Here is a 20311-nt window from a genome sequence, read left to right as displayed (position 1 = left end):
GGTTTTTCACCCGATTGTGCCTTGTCCACTATCGAATAATGAAATCCCTCATTTTTTTTTTTGCTAGTGGCTTTACGTCGCACCGACACAGATAGGTCTTAAGGCGACGATGGGATAGGAAAGGCCTAGGAGTTGGAACGAACCCCAGCACTTGCCTGGTGTGAAAATGGGAAACCGTGGAAAACCATCTTCAGGGCTGCTGACAGTGGGATTCGAAGCCACTATCTCCCGGATGCAAGCTCACAGCCATGCGCCCCTAACCGCACGGCCAACTCGCTCGGTAATCTCTCTAAAACGACTAACTTAAAGCCCCTCTCACTTAACAGGGAAAACATTGCACACTTCCACTAGTAAGTTACTACACTGTACTGAGACTGTCTGATAACTGACAATGAATCTAGCGAACTGTGGCAGTTGTTGAGGGGTAGCGGGTTAGGTTAGTAACCCGTTCGAGAATTCTTTCCTCTACCTGACTACTACCCATCGGACCAGTTCAACCGCGACCTTTCGCTATGGAAGAAAAATATCTTTGGAATGTTTTGACCGTCGGACCAGTTCGGTACTACCCCATATCTTCATGGGATGTCGGCTGTCATCAGGGCGATCTGGTTCTTGTTCACAAGTCGGAAAAGAGTGGGGGAAGGTGCGGGCGGGGGGGGGGTACTTAGTCCATACGATTTTAGTAGATTCCGTAGCCAGTATATTCTGCTTCTTCTCCTACATCTCCTTCCTTCAGTTTTACCTTGTAAGATAAGCTGAGGGAGTCTATATTTATCATTTCGAAAGATATGGCCAAAATACTCAAGTTTCTTCTTTTTTGATATTGTGCACGATCTATACCTCTTTGTTCAGACGTTGGAGTACTTCAGCGTTACGTATTCTGTCAACTTATGATATTCTGAGCAGGCACCAAGAGCACCACATCTCAAAGGATCGAAGATTTTTGGTGGTGTTCTCTGTTAGGGTCCAAGTCTCGACACTATGAAGTAAGACAGAAAATACCCGAGACCGAAGTAAACAGAGACGGAGATTGATCTTGAAGTCCCTGTTACATAGAAGTTTGCTCATTATCTTCAATACAGCCCTTGCCTGTTCAACTCGGGACCGAAATTCAAACTGCATTGTTTCACTACGCTCCAGTGATGTGCCAGCTATTGTCAAGTTAACAGGCTAAATGATATGTTTGCTTATGATCATTACTTGGATCTTTTTCGCAGGGCCGGCGACAGGGGAAGAGGGAAGGAAGCAGAGGGGGCAAATGCCCAGGGGATAAAAATGAAAAAAAAACACGTTTAAATAAATTTAAATGCCAATGAGAATTCAAACTTTTGTTGTTTAAAAAGTGAAAAAAAAAAAAACAAATCAAGGTAGAGCTTGTGTCAGTGTGCAGCAGAGAAGTTATCGTTAATGTTAACAATTTTGTGCTATACTTTTTAGGGTAAATGCCAAAGAATATGCACTAATTTTGTAGCAAATTGGCACAAAGGTCACTACACTAATGTACCACAATGTTTGTAGGTAAATACGAAGAAAATTGCACAATCTTTGCACTAAAATGACACAAAGATAATTCCACAAATGCACCCAAATACTTGGTGTCACTTTGGAGCATTTTTGAAGCAAATTTGACTCGATAGTGAAGTTGAAAATGAAGAAGTTTTTAAGAAAAACTTTTTTTGTATTTTTGGCGCGAACTTGGTGCAGAAATTATTTGATTAATGTCCTTCATTTTTGGTGTAAAATATCACTTCTCTTGTACCAATTTTGTTGCTGTAAAATTGGTGTAAATTAATGTGGAAAAAATATGTCGTGTAATTATGGAATTGATTATTTTCATCGTGTTGGCTAAACCTGTCCGTATTGACTTATATTCAAATTTCTATAGAACACTTTCTCGCCTTGTCAGTACTTTACATATTTTATTATACTTAATTACCGTTACATGTTTCGAGAGTCAACTACTCACTTCTTGAGCGGTGCCAAAACATCAACTAATCTTTGGACTTGGTACATTGGTACAAATAGACTTCTCAACAAAACAATTATATATAAATCTTGAAATTGTTAAAATATTTCTTTGTGTTTCAACTTTTACTTACTTACTTACTATGTCATTTGTTACAGACCTTAAAATAGGAATTTTCAAATCATAAATGAATAAATTCTATTAAATTACTTAGTAATTATGGTACAATTTTGGTGAATTTTTCAGATTCATCTGTGCATTTATTGTCGCTTTTGCACCACATTAGCAACACAAATACACCACGTTTGCATCGATAAAATTTTGACTAATTTTACACCATTAAAACACCAATTTGTGGTGCAAACTCCACCGCCAAGGGTTGATAATCAGGTTATAAAATCATCTGCAAGTTCGCAGTTCTGGTCTAAATTAAGTGAGGTGGGGGAGAGGGGATTTAGGGGCCCGAGAATTGTCGCCGGGCCTGCTTGTTAGTGTTTAAACGCAGACCTGGTGCAGCACTGGGTTCCACCACACAATGTTTACAGATCTTCAGCGCTTATTTGCAAGCAGAACAGTAACAGTGTTCTCCCCAGAAAGTTTCATCAGTCGCGTGGGGAAAACTATGTAAAAAATTAAATATATTGCCCTCGGGGCATTAACAATATCATACAGATAAATATTAACTGTAAAATTGAACTATTTTAGTGTTATTATCACGAACAAGACATAGCAGAGTATTTTGAAATTCTAGTGTTCTACTGCTCGTTCATAAGTATGTAACACCGGCGCTTACCACACGGTTGTGTGGAATGCCATACGGGTTTGTGACGACCCGCGGAGTAGAGTGCTTCCATGCGATTCCACGCTAATCCAGACATCGCACGCACACGACACTATGTGATATTCAAGCTAAATATTTGAACTCCAATGTAATTAATGCAATTATGCTGATGAAGATTTATTATTTAAACAAATGATGTTACAGTATTTAAATGCTAATTTGGAACACCCAACGACTCAGATATGTATTAATATTATGTACCTAGCACATATTTAGGTTATGTTAGCCCGGCGGTCTGTGAAAATGGCAGAGCGGTGCGATCATTAAAAAGGTCCTAGGGAGAACATTGAGTATCATCCGCATATCGCAGATTATTTATTGTGATACCATTAACAACGATGCCCTCCTGTTTTCAGTTATTACCATACTGATTTTCTTTCCTACCTCTTACACTTCCTTTACACTAGGATACCTTCGTCCCACAATTACAACGACATCTGCATGTGCCTCAATCTGTACATTACTTTTGTTGGGTGAAGAAAGAATATTTGAGAACAGCTACTGTAAGATAGCTTCTTGTAGAAGACGGTAACTGTCTCATTAAAAACACGTGTTGCTTTTCAAACTCGAGCCGCTTGACAAATAAGTATCAAGGTCTTCATCATACAGAATATTTGTTCATGCAACACGCACTCCATGTCACGCACATGCACTTCATAAAGTCGTCTTTTGATCTTGCACGTGAAATGTAACAACCATCACCTTGACATCAAGTATAAGTCAAGGTAACTCTGTTTTCTAAATACCACATTGCCATGGGTGTAGTCTCTGTTAAGAACATCATTTCTTTCATCATCTTAGCCTTCGTCGTACATCACTCTTCAGCCAGATGTCAAGACGGAACGTGTACAGGTAACAAAGCACAATATTAATATTATTCTTTCGTTTCAACCTCTTAGGCATTCGTTGAATCAATCATTTCTCTGTGTGTTGTTGTTATTTTCTTCATTCTTTCTGATCTTCGTTTCCTCTCATCTTCCGAGATAATAAGTTTTGGCTTTTAATGTAGTTTTGTCTTGGAACCTTGTATTTTCGTCTTTATTTATTACTGTAGCTGTTCGATCGAATAGTGAATTTTCTGTCCTTTTCCATTCTACTAGGTCGTTTTCAGTTTTTTAAACCAGTTGGGTTTTGTTTTGAGGCTACGGAAGAAGTCAAAGATTTGTTTGGTTAATCGATTAGAGTTCATTCTGAGAATATGACCGTAAAAATACCAGAGGTATTCAATTTTCTTGTAGAGTGTTTGGCATGTTGATGAATTTTCCTCCATGATTAGAGTGAAGTGATAATTTCGCAATTCCAGCAGCCATTTAGAAAATGCAAGCATATTTCTGTTATTCAACCATCTAAAACCATTCCTTATTTAATATCGGAGACATCAAGGAGCAACCATTATGTGAAATGTTAACTTCGTACATCAAGTGATTGAGGAGGAATGAATAATTTTGCTTTTCGAAGTAACTCTCATTCAAACCTCTTAGCAGAAACATGTTTGAGGATATTTCTTATCTAACATTTAGGACATAAAAGAGAAAATATTATGTGAAATTTCAACTTTTTACGGGAAATAGTTTTGTGGAAATTAATATTTTAATTTTTGGTGTTTGACCCTCATTTCAGACCCTTACGGGTGGACATTCAAAACACTTTCTTTGTGAGCACCTGCGATATAAGGGAAACTATTGTGTGAAGTGTGTACTTCCTACAATAGAGGGTGTCAGAGAAACAGTGATGAGTCACTGAATGACATTCAACTCGGAATTTATTTATTTAATTAATTAGTTAATTAATAAACTTTTTTATTATTGCCTTTTTCTGTGGCGAAGTTAGGGCTCGATGCCTCTCTTACACTGAACCACATACTAATTAAAATCTTAAATAAAATGCTAAGATATTTAAAATAGTTAAAACTAAATAAGTTAATGTAATTAAATTGAATTTAAATAAATTACTAAATTGATATTAAAATAATTAATATTAAAAACTCTTAAAACTGACTAATCCTCAGGCAAGCCAAAATTCGTACTTAACCATTCAAACAGCTGTCCTGAGCAGGTAGTCTCGGCAGGAGACCTTAAATCTTGATAAAGGGCTAGTTTCTCCGATCTGAGCTGGCAGGGAATTCCATACTCTGGCGCCGGTCACCATAAATGATCTATTCTATTAATTTCATTTGTGCCGTCCATTGGAATAGAAAGACGGGATCTCGAACGTGTATTTAAGTTGTGAAATGATGATAAAGAATTAATTTAGAAGAAATATACAGTGGCTGACTTTCAGCTAACACTCTAAACACCATCGTTAAAATGTGTAGCTGCCGACGTTTATCAGGCTTCAGCCCTGGGAGATCCTGATAGTATAGGGTGATATGAACATCGTACTCGATATTGTAAATAAATCGCAGGCAGGAATTCAGTGCTCGTTGAAGTTTAAGTGTTTCATCACTTGTCATATCAACTAAAACAACGTCACAATAGTCAAGAATAGGAAGAACCAGTGTCTGTATTAGTTTAGCCTTCGGCTCATATAGAAATACACTGACTGACAGTGACAATGCAACACCAAGGAGGAGTGGTTCGAAAGGGATGAAAGTTGGGGAAAAACAGAGACGGCACGGATGAATAATTGATGTTTATTTCAAACCGATATGCAGATTACACAATGCGCACGGCATCGACTCAGCAGGATGTAGGACCACCGCGAGCGGCGATGCACGCAGAAACACGTCGAGGTACAGAGTCAATAAGAGTGCGGATGGTGTCCTGAGGGATGGTTCTCCATTCTCTGTCAACCATTTGCCACAGTTGGTCGTCCGTACGAGGCTGGGGCAGAGTTTGCAAACGGCGTCCAATGAGATCCCACACGTGTTCGATTGGTGAGAGATCCGGAGAGTACGCTGGCCACGGAAGCATCTGTACACCTCGTAGAGCCTGTTGGGAGATGCGAGCAGTGTGTGGGCGGGCATTATCCTGCTGAAACAGAGCATTGGGCAGCCCCTGAAGGTACGGGAGTGCCACCGGCCGCAGCACATGCTGCACGTAGCGGTGGGCATTTAACGTGCCTTGAATACGCACTAGAGGTGACGTGGAATCATACGCAATAGCGCCCCAAACCATGATGCCGCGTTGTCTAGCGGTAGGGCGCTCCACAGTTACTGCCGGATTTGAACTTTCTCCACGCCGACGCCACACTCGTCTGCGGTGACTATCACTGACAGAACAGAAGCGTGACTCATCGGAGAACACGACGTTCCGCCATTCCCTCATCCAAGTCGCTCTAGCCCGGCACCATGCCAGGCGTGCACGTCTATGCTGTGGAGTCAATGGTAGTCTTCTGAGCGGACGCCGGGAGTGCAGGCCTCCTTCAACCAATCGACGGGAAATTGTTCTGGTCGATATTGGAACAGCCAGGGTGTCTTGCACATGCTGAAGAATGGCGGTTGACGTGGCGTGCGGGGCTGCCACCGCTTGGCGGCGGATGCGCCGATCCTCGCGTGCTGACGTCACTCGGGCTGCGCCTGGACCCCTCGCACGTGCCACATGTCCCTGCGCCAACCATCTTCACCACAGGCGCTGCACCGTGGACACATCCCTATGGGTATCGGCTGCGATTTGACGAAGCGACCAACCTGCCCTTCTCAGCCCGATCACCATACCTCTCGTAAAGTCGTCTGTCTGCTGGAAATGCCTCCGTTGACGGCGGCCTGGCATTCTTAGCTATACACGTGTCCTGTGGCACACGACAACACGTTCTACAATGACTGTCGGCTGAGAAATCACGGTACGAAGTGGGCCATTCGCCAACGTCGTGTCCCATTTATCGTTCGCTACGTGCGCAGCACAGCGGCGCATTTCACATCATGAGCATACCTCAGTGACGTCAGTCTACCCTGCAATTGGCATAAAGTTCTGACCACTCCTTCTTGGTGTTGCATTTGCTCTGTCAGTCAGTGTACATCCCTCTGCCGTTTAAGAGGGTGAAGCTCTCCAAAAATCTTTTTACGAGTTTCTTTCGTGTGATCAGACCAATCAAGTGTTTCATTCATAATTACGCCGAGATTTCTAACAGTTTTACTGTAGGGAATAGTGTTACCAATCAGTAGGATAGGAGGGATTGCTGCATTATTTAAGCAGCTCTGCAGTTTTCATGATCCTATTACGATTGCCTGAGTTTTTGTAGCGTTTAGTATAAGAAAATTTCGTTGTGCATTTATACTGAGTCGTCGAAGGTCATTGTTAATATCTTTTATTGTTTCACTTAAGTCTGAAGTCTTGCAGCGTCGATACATTTAAAGATCGTCAGCATAGAGGCGGTGTGTGTTGTCTCCTATCACAGCTGGCACGTCATTAATATAAGTACAAAAAACTAAGGGCCCAAGGATACTACCCTGTGGGGCACCACTAATTTTCATTTTCAATTTATTTTGATTTTAAAATTTATAAACAATTATTTTGAGTTTCTAGCAATTTTTCTCATGATGATCTGAAAGTGATGACGATGATGATGATGCTTGCTGTTTAAAGGGGCCTAACATTTAGGTCATCGGCCCCTAATGGTACGAAATGTAATGACAAATTAAAAGTTCAAAATCAACCACTGACCAAAATAAAAAATGTCATGAAGAATGAATGCATGGAAATAAATGTAAAACATTCAGTACCGAGCTCGATAGCTGCAGTCGCTTAAGTGCGGCCATTATCCAGTATTAGGGAGATAGTAGGTTCGAACCCCACTGTCGGCAGCCCTGAAAATGGTTTTCCGTGGTTTACCATTTTCACACCAGGCAAATGCTGGGGCTGTACCTTAATTAAGGCCACGGCCGCTTCCTTCCCACTCTTAGCCCTTCCCTGTCCCATCGTCGCCACAAGACCTATCTGTGTCGGTGCGACGTAAAGCAACTAGCAAAAAAAAAAAAAACATTCAGTGGTTCCGACCAAGAAACTATCATAAAAATAGTATTACTGACCAAGGGACCACTTCTAAAGCACAATCCTGAATCGAGGATGCTTGTTGTCCAAAGGGGTCCAAAATCCAGGTCAACGGCCCCTCATAATGGTACTTATCGCTAGCAAAGTAGAACCATGGTATTTGTCATGTTGGGGTACTAATCGAAAGTAGCGTAGACTCACGGCATACCACACATGATGGTACTACTCACAAGTACTGTACGTCGCACAGGCAACGCAAACCGATGGTGTTCCTCACCTACGTGTACTAATCACGGACACCGGTATTCCCGTGGTGTTCCTCATATGGTTGGTGCTAATCATAGGCAATGCCCAGACCGGTGGTGTTTCTCACAATGATACTAATCACGGGTACTGGAAACCCACAGTGAACCACTCTCTGTTGCTACTAACCACAAACCTCTGGTGTACCTCATATAGTTGTACTGTACGCAAGTAAGGGCGACCCATATTGATCCCCGCGAGATGGTACTAATCAAAAGTAGTTTCATGGTTCTAAGACAATCATCCCTTGGTCGCCCCTTTTAATCGTCTCTCACGACAGCCAGGGGATACCGTGGGTGTATTCTCGTCTGTGTCCCCCACCCACAGGGGGTAGAAAGAGAGAAAAAAGAAGAAAAAGAAGGGATCCGTCACTTCGAAAAATGAAGTAACGGACGAAGAAACGCAACGGCCACGAAGGGCGTGAAAATGAAAGACTCCCTAGGCCTCGAATGCTCTAATACCGTCGGGGTCGGAAAAGAACAAGAGCTGACCAAGCGAGGTCGGAGAGGATAGATGAAAGTGAGGAGTCTGGCACAAGTAAGTGGAAGCAATGCCAGGACTCAGCTAAGGGTCCCGTGGTCGCCAACCCACTCTCCCAAGTTGAGAGCCCCTTGGGCCCCTTTTAATCGCCTCTCACGACAGGCAGGGGATACCGTGGGTGTATTCTTCGTCTGCGTCCCCCACCCACAGGGGGTGGGTCTGAAGGTAGGAAGTAGGGTACTCTGAATATTCACTATAACAACTGTTCGAAATGTTGACCAACTTGGTTAATGCAGATTTAAGCACGACGTTGTAAAGACGTTCTTGCACGGTGTAACATATCAGGTGTAACAGTTGGGCGTATCTCGGTGATGATCAGTTGCCGAAGGTGACCAGGATCTTCAGGCTCCTGTTCATACACTACCTGGTTTAAGTGACCCCACAGGGAGAAGTCAGTGGCGTTAGATCGGGTGATCTGGTGGGTTAGTGATCGGGTCCTCCCTTTCCTATCCATTTATTTGGATATGAATGATGAAGATAGTTCCGGACGACTACTGATCGGTGAGGTGGGACCCCGTCTTGTTAAAACCACATTGGCAATCCATCGCGTAGTGGCATGTTCTCCAGCAACTGTGGGAGTAAAGTTTGGAGGAAATTAAAGTAGCGTGCTCTCATTAGATGTCCGTCGAAGAAATATAGTCTGATGGAATAGTCACCCGAGATTCCACACCAGACATTTACTCCCCACTGCACTTGAAATGGGCCCTGTCTTACCCAGTGGAGATTCTCTACGCTCCAATAGTTCAGATTGTGCCGATTTATGGCGCCATTGTTGTGAAATCGTGACTCTTCTGCGCAATGCTCCCTGACAAAATGTTACTCTAGTATCCAAATCACGTCCATAGAGCTGCTGGTGTAACTGCAGATGGGATGGGTGATATTTATTGTTATGCAGTATACGCATGCCTAATGACCGGCTGATGTTGGTCTGTTGTGCAAGTGTCCGTGTAGTAATATGAGGGTTATTCTGGACAGTGTCCAAAACATCCTCTTCATTTGGACCAGACGTTATAGGAGCATCTGTAACGGAAGTTACCCTTCCAAGTGTCCCAGTTAACTGCAATCTTCGTTCTTCTGTAGTCTTCTGTCAGGGAAACGCTGGAGATAGCGACGCAACGACTGGACTGCGTTCTGCCTTGTTTCCCAATAAATGAGCAACATATCAACGTACTCGTCACTGGAATATATCGTGAGTGAATGAATACGTGCTGTGATGTGACCTGGTAACTGCGCATAAACATTATGTATCCGTTTAAATGGGGCACGATCCCTCGGTCAAAAAACATACGTACCGTTGGAATCGAACCACTACATTACCGGTATTCAGACACCTTATTGTTGTAACCAAAGATTGAAGTTTACAAAACACAACTTTTATTGCTTCACTTTATGATATTTACACAAATAACTGAAATTTATTTTGAAGCAAAAATGAATATTGAATCTTGAGAAAAGTTTGTCTTTATACAATATGTACAGGTTTACAGACTTTATATACACTCCTATCTTGAAAAGATAGTCTTTGTGAATTGACACGTTGATAGTCGAAAACTATCTGGCACACTAACATAAATGTCCTTGAGAGTCCTTGTTTGTTGAAGTGCCTGAATTCCTAAAAAGCAAGTTCAATTGATTGAAGAAATTCCACCTAGCGAAACTAAGGGAGCTTGCATAACTTAGGGAATGAAAATGGCTTGTAAAAGAATGACGGAACATAGGCAGCGGAAACAGGTAAGGGAGCGGTGACCAGAGGTGAAACCTCGTACTGCCAGAAATTCAGTCCACCTGGTCGAAGCACATTTTCAAGAGGAGTAGCCTCCGTGCTCGACGTAGGGTGTATTCTGGAGCTGGACACCGGGGCAAGTGGGCCAGTGAGCAGGCAGGGAGCTCCTATTTATAGTACACTCGATGGTCAGGCACGCGCACTGAGGGCTGCGCGTCGAAGCTAGCAGAATGATACACAGGCGCGCTTGCAGCTGGCTGGTGGAGCGAGAAAGGGAGCGCCGGACATACAACACCCTCCCCTCCTAAATACGCCGGTACGGCGTGAAACGGCGGCGGCGCTGGCGGCGACTGCGATGCTGGGGCGGAGCTGCTGAAGTCTCTGTTGTATTGTCCGGAGCTGGAACTGGGCGGAGTGGCGCTGTCTCGTCCTGAAAGGAACCCATTGTTATTAAATGATCTAAAGCGCGTTCAGCAATAGATTTAGCTGGTTTAAGAATAGCATCAATAGCTGGACAGGGGCGGTAGCGCTGACGTATCTGATCTTGATGGCGGCAGATACGTTTCTCCGTAGTCTGTATCTCGTATAGACGATGACCCAAAGATCTGCAGATGACTCCAGGTATCCAGAGTGGGTTGGATTTGAATGTCCTGGTGTAGACCTTGTCGTTGAGGGAGAACTTCGTTGGTGAGGTCTTATGCTGGGCCGGAAGAGGCTGTAACAGAGAAAGTAAAGTTCTGTGAGGTCGTCCATGGAGCTTCTGTGCAGGAGTGATATTATCAGCGCCGGGTAGAGTTCTGTAGTTGTTTAAGAGTTGGAGCAAGGCTTGGTCCTTAGTTAAGCCTGAAGAGACAGCTTTCTTCATACTTCTTTTAAATGTTTGTACGAAGCGTTCAGCTTCACCATTAGATTGAGGGTGAAAAGGTGGTGCTAGGATATGACGAATGCCATTATGTGTACAAAAGTTCTGAAAAGCAGTAGCTGTAAATTGAGGTCCGTTGTCCGAAATGAGTACTTGCGGTAAACCTTCTGTAGTAAAGATTTTCTGGAGAGCACGAATGGTAGCTTCGGTTGTAGTAGTCGAATGCATATCCACGACATATGGAAAGTTTGACAGTGAATCGATGACTATTAACCACATGGAATTGAGGAAAGGACCTGCGAAATCTATGTGAACTCGTTCCCATGGAGTAGTAGCATGAGGCCATGAAGCAAGATCAGAAGACGGGGCGTTCTGATTCGTTTGACATTGCTCACAATGACGTATTAGCTTTTCGATGGCGGCATCAATACCGGGCCAGTAGCAGTGTGGACGGGCGAGTTGCTTTGTTCTGGAGATACCCCAATGGCTTTGGTGTAATAATCCGAGAACTTGTTTCTGGAGGCTAAGTGGGATAACCACTCGGAAGATGGTGCCTGCTTCTAGTAATACAACTCCGGCACGAGTCGTGAGACGATGCTGCATACGATGATAAGGTGCCATGTGGGCAGGAAGTGTGCTCTGAAGAGGCCAACCGTTGCGGATGTAAGTACGTACAGTAGCAAGTGTACTGTCCTTATCCGTAGCTTTAGCTATGGAGGTAGCATTAATAGGAAAACTGGATACAGTATCTTCAAGTTCGATATCCAACTGAAGACATTCAGATTCTTGAGAATCGAAGGCAGTATCAGGACCAACGGGTAAGCGGGAGAGGGCATCAACATTACAATGCTGGGATGTGGCTCGATATACAATCTGATAGGAATAATCAGAAAGGAACATGGACCATCTTTGAAGCTTTCTGAGGGAATTCTCTGGGATCTTATTACCAGGATGGAATAAGTGTACGAGAGGCTTATGATCGGTAATGATCAGGAAATGGTTGCCATAGAGATATTCATTGAAACGGCGAATACCAAAGATGATGGCTAAAGCTTCTTTCTCTATCTGTGAGTATCGACGTTGATGGTCATTAAGTGTTTTCGAAGCGAAGGCGATGGGGCGTTCTTGTCCATGACGATCCTTCTGGGAGAGAACGGCACCGACACCGTAGTCTGAAGCGTCAGTAGCTAGCGTGATGATCTTGTCGGGCTGAAAATGAGTGAGTTGTATAGCTTGAATTAAGGCGTTGTTGATGGTTTTCCATGCCTGTTGGCATTGCGGAGTCCACTGAAACTTAACACCTTTTTTACGTAGAGCGTTTAATGGAGCTGCCACTGTAGCGAAGCGTGGAATGAACTTATTATAATAGTTCGCTTTGCCTATGAAGGACTGAAGCTGCTTGAGGTTCTGAGGTGCTGGCATGTTTACTATCGCTGAGACATTCTGTGTACTAGGACGAATTCCATTCTTATCAAGTATATGTCCTAGGTAGTGAACTTGAGGCTGAAAGAAGGTACATTTAGCGAGATTCGCTCGTAGGCCATTGTCTTTCAATTTCTGGAGAAGGAGGCGTAGATTGGTTAGATGTTCCTGATGATCTTTTCCAGTAACAATAATATCATCCAGGTAGTTAGCACAACCGGGAATGGAGGCGGTGAGTTGAGCCAAATAGCGCTGAAAAATAGCCGCTGAGGATGAAACACCGAATGGGAGCCGCTGGAGCTGGAGCAGTCCGAGAGGAGTGTTGAGTGTGAGAAATTTCTTAGATTCTTCGTCTAAAAGTAGCTGGAGATATGCTTCTTTAAGATCAACTCGAGAGAAGAATTGTCCACCAGAGAGACGACGGAATAAGTCTTCTGGACGTGGAATAGGAAAGATATCTGTGTCAAGTTGTGAGTTGACTGTAGATCGAAAATCGCCACAAAGTCGAACATTACCATCAGGTTTCTTGATTACCACGAGTGGAGTAGCCCATTGACTAGAAGTAACTGGTACAACAATTCCAGTTTGTATCCATCTTTCTAATTCTTTCGTGACCTGGTCTTGAAGTGCAAGGGGTACTGGACGTGCTTTGAAGAAGCGAGGCTTAGCTCCGGATTTCAGCTGTATGTGAGCTGTATAGTCTTTTGCTGTTCCGAGCTGAGAGTCGAAGACTTCAGGAAACTGCGCTAGGAGAGCGGTAACGTCAGAAGTAGGATGCAATGTAGATACGACGTTAATGTTGTCATGTATCTGGAAACCAAATAAGTTAAATAGATCCATGCCCATAATGTTTGATGCAGTGTAGTTGTTAACTACGAGAAGAGGAATGGCCTTCTGAATTCCTTTATAACTAGCCTGAAGCTTGATTTGACCGTTGATGTCAATTTTCTTCTTGTTAAATGTCACGAGCTGGATGTCAGCTGGAGAGCATGAAGGTGAACCTAAGTCGTGGTAGGTAGTCAGGTTAATAATAGAGACAGGTGATCCAGTATCTAATTGAAAATCGACAGATCGATCAGAGAATGAGAGAGGAATGATGATTTTGTGAGAATCCTTTGTGGGAAGAATAAGATTGATCTGATCAACTTCCATGTCTTGGCGGGGCTGTATATGCTTCCGGCGTGCTGCAGTAGTCTTAGCAGGGCGGAGCGAACTTTGACAGACAGTCTTAATGTGTCCAAGTTTATTACAACGTTCACAAGTAGCTTTGAAAAAACGACAGTCACGACGTTCATGATGCTTGAAACAACCTCGGCAGGAAGGCAGGAGTTTCGAGGTGCTTTTAGAATTGGGCTTCCGTGTAGCATTACGAGAGGGAACCTGGCGAGAATGCTTGGTGGAGAGCGCCTTATCCGTACGGTTCACTGTAGCAGAGGACTTGCGGGCCTGAGGCGAGACTTGTGCAACTTCGTGTGGAGAAGCTATGGCTGCGGCAGTCTGGGTAGTAAGCTCATAAACCGTAGCAATACGCTGGACGTCTTCTAAAGAAGGGTTACTCTGCTTGACAGCGTCAAAACGTATTTTGTCTTCAGGAGTATGTAAAATTATCATGTCCCGAATGAGAGAATCAGTGTAGGATGAACCACAACCGTCCTTGGAGCAGATGAACTGGCAGGGTTTAGCTAGACCACGCAATTCAGTTATCCATTCAGTATGTGTCTGATGGGGTTGCTTTCTGCTCTGAAAAAATTTATAGCGAGCAGCCACTATGTGAGGAGCTTTGGCATAGTGTTCCGTGAGACGGGCCAAGAGCTGCGGGAAGGGTACCTCAGATAAGTGTTCTTCCGGACTTAATTTACGTAGTAATTCACACGTAGCATTGCCAACCGAACTAAGAAATAGTGCGCGGCGGCGTTGATCATCTGTGACAGAATGGCAGATGAAATGCTGTTGTAAACGGGCTAAATAAACTGACCATTCTTCCTTAGCCGGATCAAAAGCAGAGAACGGAGGAATAGCTGATGGCTGTGTAGAGACAGAAATAGCTTGAATAGCCTGAAGTAATGCGGCCTGTTGTTGTTGCATAAACTGTTGTTGTTGCTGCTGTAAGGCTTGGAAGACCGTAGCGAGCTGTTCCGCAGTAGCCATTGCGAGATGCGTGCAAGAAAGAGTAAGGTAAGCTGTGTGTCAGAACTGGTTGGAGTGTCGTTGTTGTTTAGCACGTCGCCGTAGAGTTGACAACTGGGCCTGTTGAATTGTAGTGTCGTGTTTACCTCGTTGCTATAGAGTTGGCGATTGGGGTTGATGACGTGTAGTTTGTTGCTTTTACCTCGTCTCCATAGAGTTGCGTTTTTACCTCGTCGCCATAGAGTTGGCAACTGGGGTCGAAGAATTGTAGGGTGTTGCGTTTTTTACCTCGTCGCCATAGAGTTGTGTTGTAACCAAAGATTGAAGTTTACAAAACACAACTTTTATTGCTTCACTTTATGATATTTACACAAATAACTGAAATTTATTTTGAAGCAAAAATGAATATTGAATCTTGAGAAAAGTTTGTCTTTATACAATATGTACAGGTTTACAGACTTTATATACACTCCTATCTTGAAAAGATAGTCTTTGTGAATTGACACGTTGATAGTCGAAAACTACCTGGCACACTAACATAAATGTCCTTGAGAGTCCTTGTTTGTTGAAGTGCCTGAATTCCTAAAAAGCAAGTTCAATTGATTGAAGAAATTCCACCTAGCGAAACTAAGGGAGCTTGCATAACTTAGGGAATGAAAATGGCTTGTAAAAGAATGACGGAACATAGGCAGCGGAAACAGGTAAGGGAGCGGTGACCAGAGGTGAAACCTCGTACTGCCAGAAATTCAGTCCACCTGGTCGAAGCACATTTTCAAGAGGAGTAGCCTCCGTGCTCGACGTAGGGTGTATTCTGGAGCTGGACACCGGGGCAAGTGGGCCAGTGAGCAGGCAGGGAGCTCCTATTTATAGTACACTCGATGGTCAGGCACGCGCACTGAGGGCTGCGCGTCGAAGCTAGCAGAATGATACACAGGCGCGCTTGCAGCTGGCTGGTGGAGCGAGAAAGGGAGCGCCGGACATACAACACTTATATCACCGTCCCTTAACCGACTCAGGCACAAAGACAGCATAGAAAACGCTCTCTAAAGGATTACTAATTAAGTATGGCCGTTCTACATCGAAATTTAATATCCGTGCCAAAGTCTTCAATAATGCTTTACAGTGTTCATTCAAAGTTTTATCATTACAGAGCACGTGGCTTCCTTATTAATTCGTCCGTACTTTCTCCATAAATTAACAACTCAACATTTCATAGAAACGGGTAAATGAATAGGTGATGTGACCTAGTAGGCGTGGATTATGATTTGCGTGCGTTGGATTCGGGAGGTTGTGGATTCGTACCCCATTCTCGCATATTCACCACAGGGAATGCCGGGACGGTACCGTAATAAAAGACCAAGGCTGTTTTCCTTCCCAGTCCTATCTTTACGGGAAAGACGCCAAATCAGAGCGCACCCCCTTAAAACCAATAGCAAAAAAATATTGATTATTATTGTACCCCCGCTAAAATGGAAAACCTCTGTCGTTTAAAAAATTGCCACTATGCTGCCGATACTCACACACAGAAAATATCTTACTAAAAATGGCTTTCATGGTCGCAGATCTTACGATCACAGGAATAGAACCAGCTTTTAGGCGGTTAGGCCGTGTGCGTTTGCAGAGTTTCGCCCAGAGTTTCTCCATGGGGAGAGCAATTTTTTGAAAACGGAGAATTCACTTCTCATTTAGCAGGTTAGCAATCCCTATTTGCTAACATGTCGGGACCACGCTGTTGGTCTGCCACTACCAAGCCGAGTCTTGGAGGGGCGTGCCCATCTAACTGATGAGCCCGAATGGCACATCTAGGCGAAACTCTGCAAACGCACACGGCCTCACCACACAAAAGCTGGATTTAAAAAATCTTGCTAGATGTTTAGTACTTAAATATGGCCGTTCAATCTCGAAAGTTAATATCCGTGTCAAAGTTTTCAATGATGGCTTTTCAGTGTTCATTTAACTTCTTTACATTACAGAATACGTGGCATGACCTATTAATTCGATAGTTTTACGGGTACCTGTCTTATACCAAGACGCAATAATTCACATGTTTGCAGAATGGTCCTTGGCATTTGGCGCGGAATTTGCTAGGTCCATGGGTGATTTTACCGTAGGGGAGAGCCATATCGGCCATAACGAGAAATTTCAAGTTATTTGGTGTTCATAAAACTGAATTATACAGATCTTTATGTTATACATATTAATTGGGTTGGCTATCTTCGAAAAAATATGGGGCTGGTGAACCACTCGGTACATAGCCGACTCCATTGCAAAACATTAGTGCCCAGAGTCATTCTGACTCAGTAATCTATTCTTTTCCTTTTATCCAGATTTCACACCGGTATAGGGAAACACTCCACACATACGTTTTTGACAATCTTCTAACTCAACCGATGCTATTTGTGTTAAGGAGGCTTTTCTTTTTAGTAGATGCGCAGCTTTTGCTTAACTGACGCTACTTCTTAATTCCTTATTACTTCTCTACCATACTTTATTACCTTGCTTCCCAGGTAATTAAGGATCTATACTCCGCACGGCCTTACTTCTAAATTGAAGTTTCGCAAAACAAATTAGCATCGCCTTCCCTCTGTTGCCAGCACGCTACGCCTGCAAGAACAGCTGATGGAATATGACCGCGGTAAACAGCCCTTTTAAATTGTAATACAGTACTCAGAAAAACGAATGAATATGGATTGAAAACAAATTCACAAGAACTACACTTTCTAACAATATCTGGCACTAAAAGAGAATATATTATTAACAATAAAAGAGAATGAGGAAATAACACATCACTAACAGAAATTAGGTTATGGCGTACAAAGGGAACACACTACTGATCTCAGAGTCACTGGAACCCTCCAACAGTATGAAAAACACACTAAATATTGTAGGAAAATGCAAAAGATCGCGAACCGTACCGAATAGCATACACGCTGAGCGAGAGAGGTTAACCACGTGGCGAATGTAAATATTAGAGTTGGCAACTAGGTTTCGAGATCGCTCTCTGCCGATATAAATCGATATGAATGGCAGCTTGGGATTGGTTGGATGTCTATGCTTCAGCGCATAACCACCAGACAGAGCCAAAATCTGCTAAAACGTCAATTTAGAAGTAGAGCCGTACGGAGTATAATATGAAAAAGGTGAAAGTGCCAACAACAATTTCCCAGTAAAAGCCAATAATAGAGTTCCCTTGCAAACTGACACTTTGACGCTTCTCTACAAAAAGGAGATCTGGAATAATAATTAACTACGGTCTTCGAAGCGCACGTGCGAGTATACTACATCAAATGTCCGGCTCCATGGCTAAATGGTTAGCGTGCTGGCCTTTGGTCACAGGTGTTCCGGGTTCGATTCCCGACAGGGTCGGGAATTTTAACCATCATTCGTTAATTTATCTGGCACGGGGGCTGGGTGTATATGTCGTCTTCATAATCATTTCATCCTCATCACGACGCGCAAGTCGCCAACGGGAGTCAAATCGAAAGACCTGCACCTAGCGAGCCGAACATGTCCTCGGACACTCCCGGGACTAAAAGCCATACGTCATTTCATTTCATTTTACTACATCAAATACATTCATTACATAGCAAGATATAGCTTTTAATTTTTCTATTTCTATCATTAAGTGGCTCAGGAATTGGGCTGTGTCTGTATTTGTTGAACTTCCTACAAGCTAAAATAATGACTTTGGATACATACTCCGTTTACTGTCTAATACATCGCTTTATTTTTAAAAAACACTTTATTTTTCATATTTTAGCACATTCACTTTTTTCATCGTTCGTCCTCAATTAAATCCCGTCACGTCATGTAGAGTTTTCCCTTTAATTGTGATTTTTACTTTTAAGCCTTCTTCTCTGTACATATCACTTTTAGTTTTCTGTTTATATTGATATTGCCATAAATACTGTTACTGTTTGACAGACACTGTTCAACCGGTTTGACGGGTATGGAACCGCCAGTGTGCTCACCTTAACCTTGAACTGTTGATGAGCTTGTTCTGTAAAAGAGGAAGCATTTACCTGTAGGTTTAAACATGGAATGGAGTGACTACAAAATCATTTTGCCATGATAGCGTTACATAAATCTGGAAAATCTGCAAGTGACATTCTCAAGACCCTATAAAATCTTCAAATCAGTCGTATGTGTGTCAGTGACGGCTGGTGGTTTAAAAGTTCAGTGGTGCACGATTGTTACCATTGATATAATATGATTACAGGCTAATTTTCAAATCCAGGTACATCAACAATACTTTTTATTATTAAAAATAAAACGAACATTTTACATTTCTATTTTCAGGAATATTAGGCCCTACTACAACCCAGTAACATTTTTTCATTTAAGAACTCTTTTACCATATTGAAATGAAACACTTTGAGGTAGCCTAATTCCGGTATTGTATCTGGTTTCGAAATTAAACATCGCGTGGGCCTACCCATTCGTTTCACCTCGGATTTTTCTTCGGCAGTCCGTTGCGGAAACGGCCCAGACATTAAAGACTGCACCGAATTCATGATCTGGCAAAATACCACTAACTGATAAAAACGCACAATGATAAAAAAAAACACACCCGCTGACACGAATGTTTTCACAGTGAAATCAATAAGCTACGTAGCTTGTACGCACATAACGGAGTTCACGACTATACTAAAAGAAATGGCGGTTTTTATTTTCAAATTTAAAGCCATTAATTATATATCCAGCCACGGCCGACTTGATGCGTCGCTCTAGCTAGCTCCTTACCGGCCTTGACAATCGGGTCCACGTACTGTAATCGGAGTAGTTACACAACTCGACACGTGGCGCTGGCGGCCGACCTATTTGCGGTAGAAATGCATACTTCTTTATGGAAAATATATTGACTTTGGTTGCCGATTTATCGTAATTTAGAGCTATGGAGAATATTACATGGGTTAATACTGTTAAAATGATTAATCTTAAAGGTTACTTTCGTTGATATTTGCCAAAATGATGTCGTGAAATGAAACTGCGGGGAGATGACTTAGTCCAGCTGACATTCTGATATTGACTCTGATTGCCGATGTATCTTAATTTAGGGAATAAAATAGTATGTTACATTGACTAATATTGTTAAAATGATTAATCCTAAAGGCTACTTTCATTGATATGTGCCAAAACAACGTCGTGAAATGAAACTGCGGAGGATGGAGTAGTCCAACTGACGTTCCTTAATTGTGAGGAATAATAGTAATCGTTTTTATTATCATGGCATTTAGATACATAGCAGAACTTACCACAATGCTTTTGTCTTCTGGTGTTAATATCGAGATTAAGAGTCATTGTTCAATTAGAGTTTTAAAATTCTTCAAGCGCTGCTTTTAGGAAGGGTGCTGGACAAAACATAAGAGTCTTACTTTTTCCATATTCGTTGTATGCAGAACATAAATATTTTGACTCAAACATGTTTAAATGTTAATTTCAATATATATAGTTTCAGATTATATTTCATTCATACCTTTCACTAGAATATTAAATACCGGGCAAGCTGGCCATGCTAAATTCAGAAAATAAATTTTACTTGAAATGCAGTAGGGTGGAACACGTTGGCCGCGCGGCGTGGAGCTGTGAGCTTGCATCC

The 20311-nt window shown here is 42.6% G+C and overlaps 2 protein-coding genes across 4 annotated transcripts in view; one reads left to right on the top strand and one right to left on the bottom strand.

Annotated features, from left to right (window-relative positions):
• Nucleotides 1-20311, bottom strand: part of LOC136884021 (uncharacterized) — a 303309-nt gene that overhangs the window by 20295 nt on the left and 262703 nt on the right. The gene's annotated exons all lie outside the window — the stretch shown is intronic.
• Nucleotides 3499-20311, top strand: part of LOC136884020 (serine protease snake) — a 41640-nt gene continuing 24827 nt past the window's right edge. Inside the window, exon 1 of one of the 2 annotated variants that reach the window (XM_067156024.2) lies at nt 3499-3659. In XM_067156024.2, the coding sequence (XP_067012125.2) occupies nt 3563-3659 (97 nt within the window). In that variant the 5' untranslated portion in view covers nt 3499-3562. The remainder of the gene's footprint in view (nt 3660-20311) is intronic. The other variant, XM_067156021.2, reaches the window with a different exon arrangement.

The sequence above is a fragment of the Anabrus simplex genome, chromosome 12 (assembly GCF_040414725.1).
Source record: "Anabrus simplex isolate iqAnaSimp1 chromosome 12, ASM4041472v1, whole genome shotgun sequence".
Lineage (NCBI taxonomy): Eukaryota > Metazoa > Arthropoda > Insecta > Orthoptera > Tettigoniidae > Anabrus > Anabrus simplex.
This window is presented reverse-complemented; position numbering and strand designations above follow the sequence as displayed.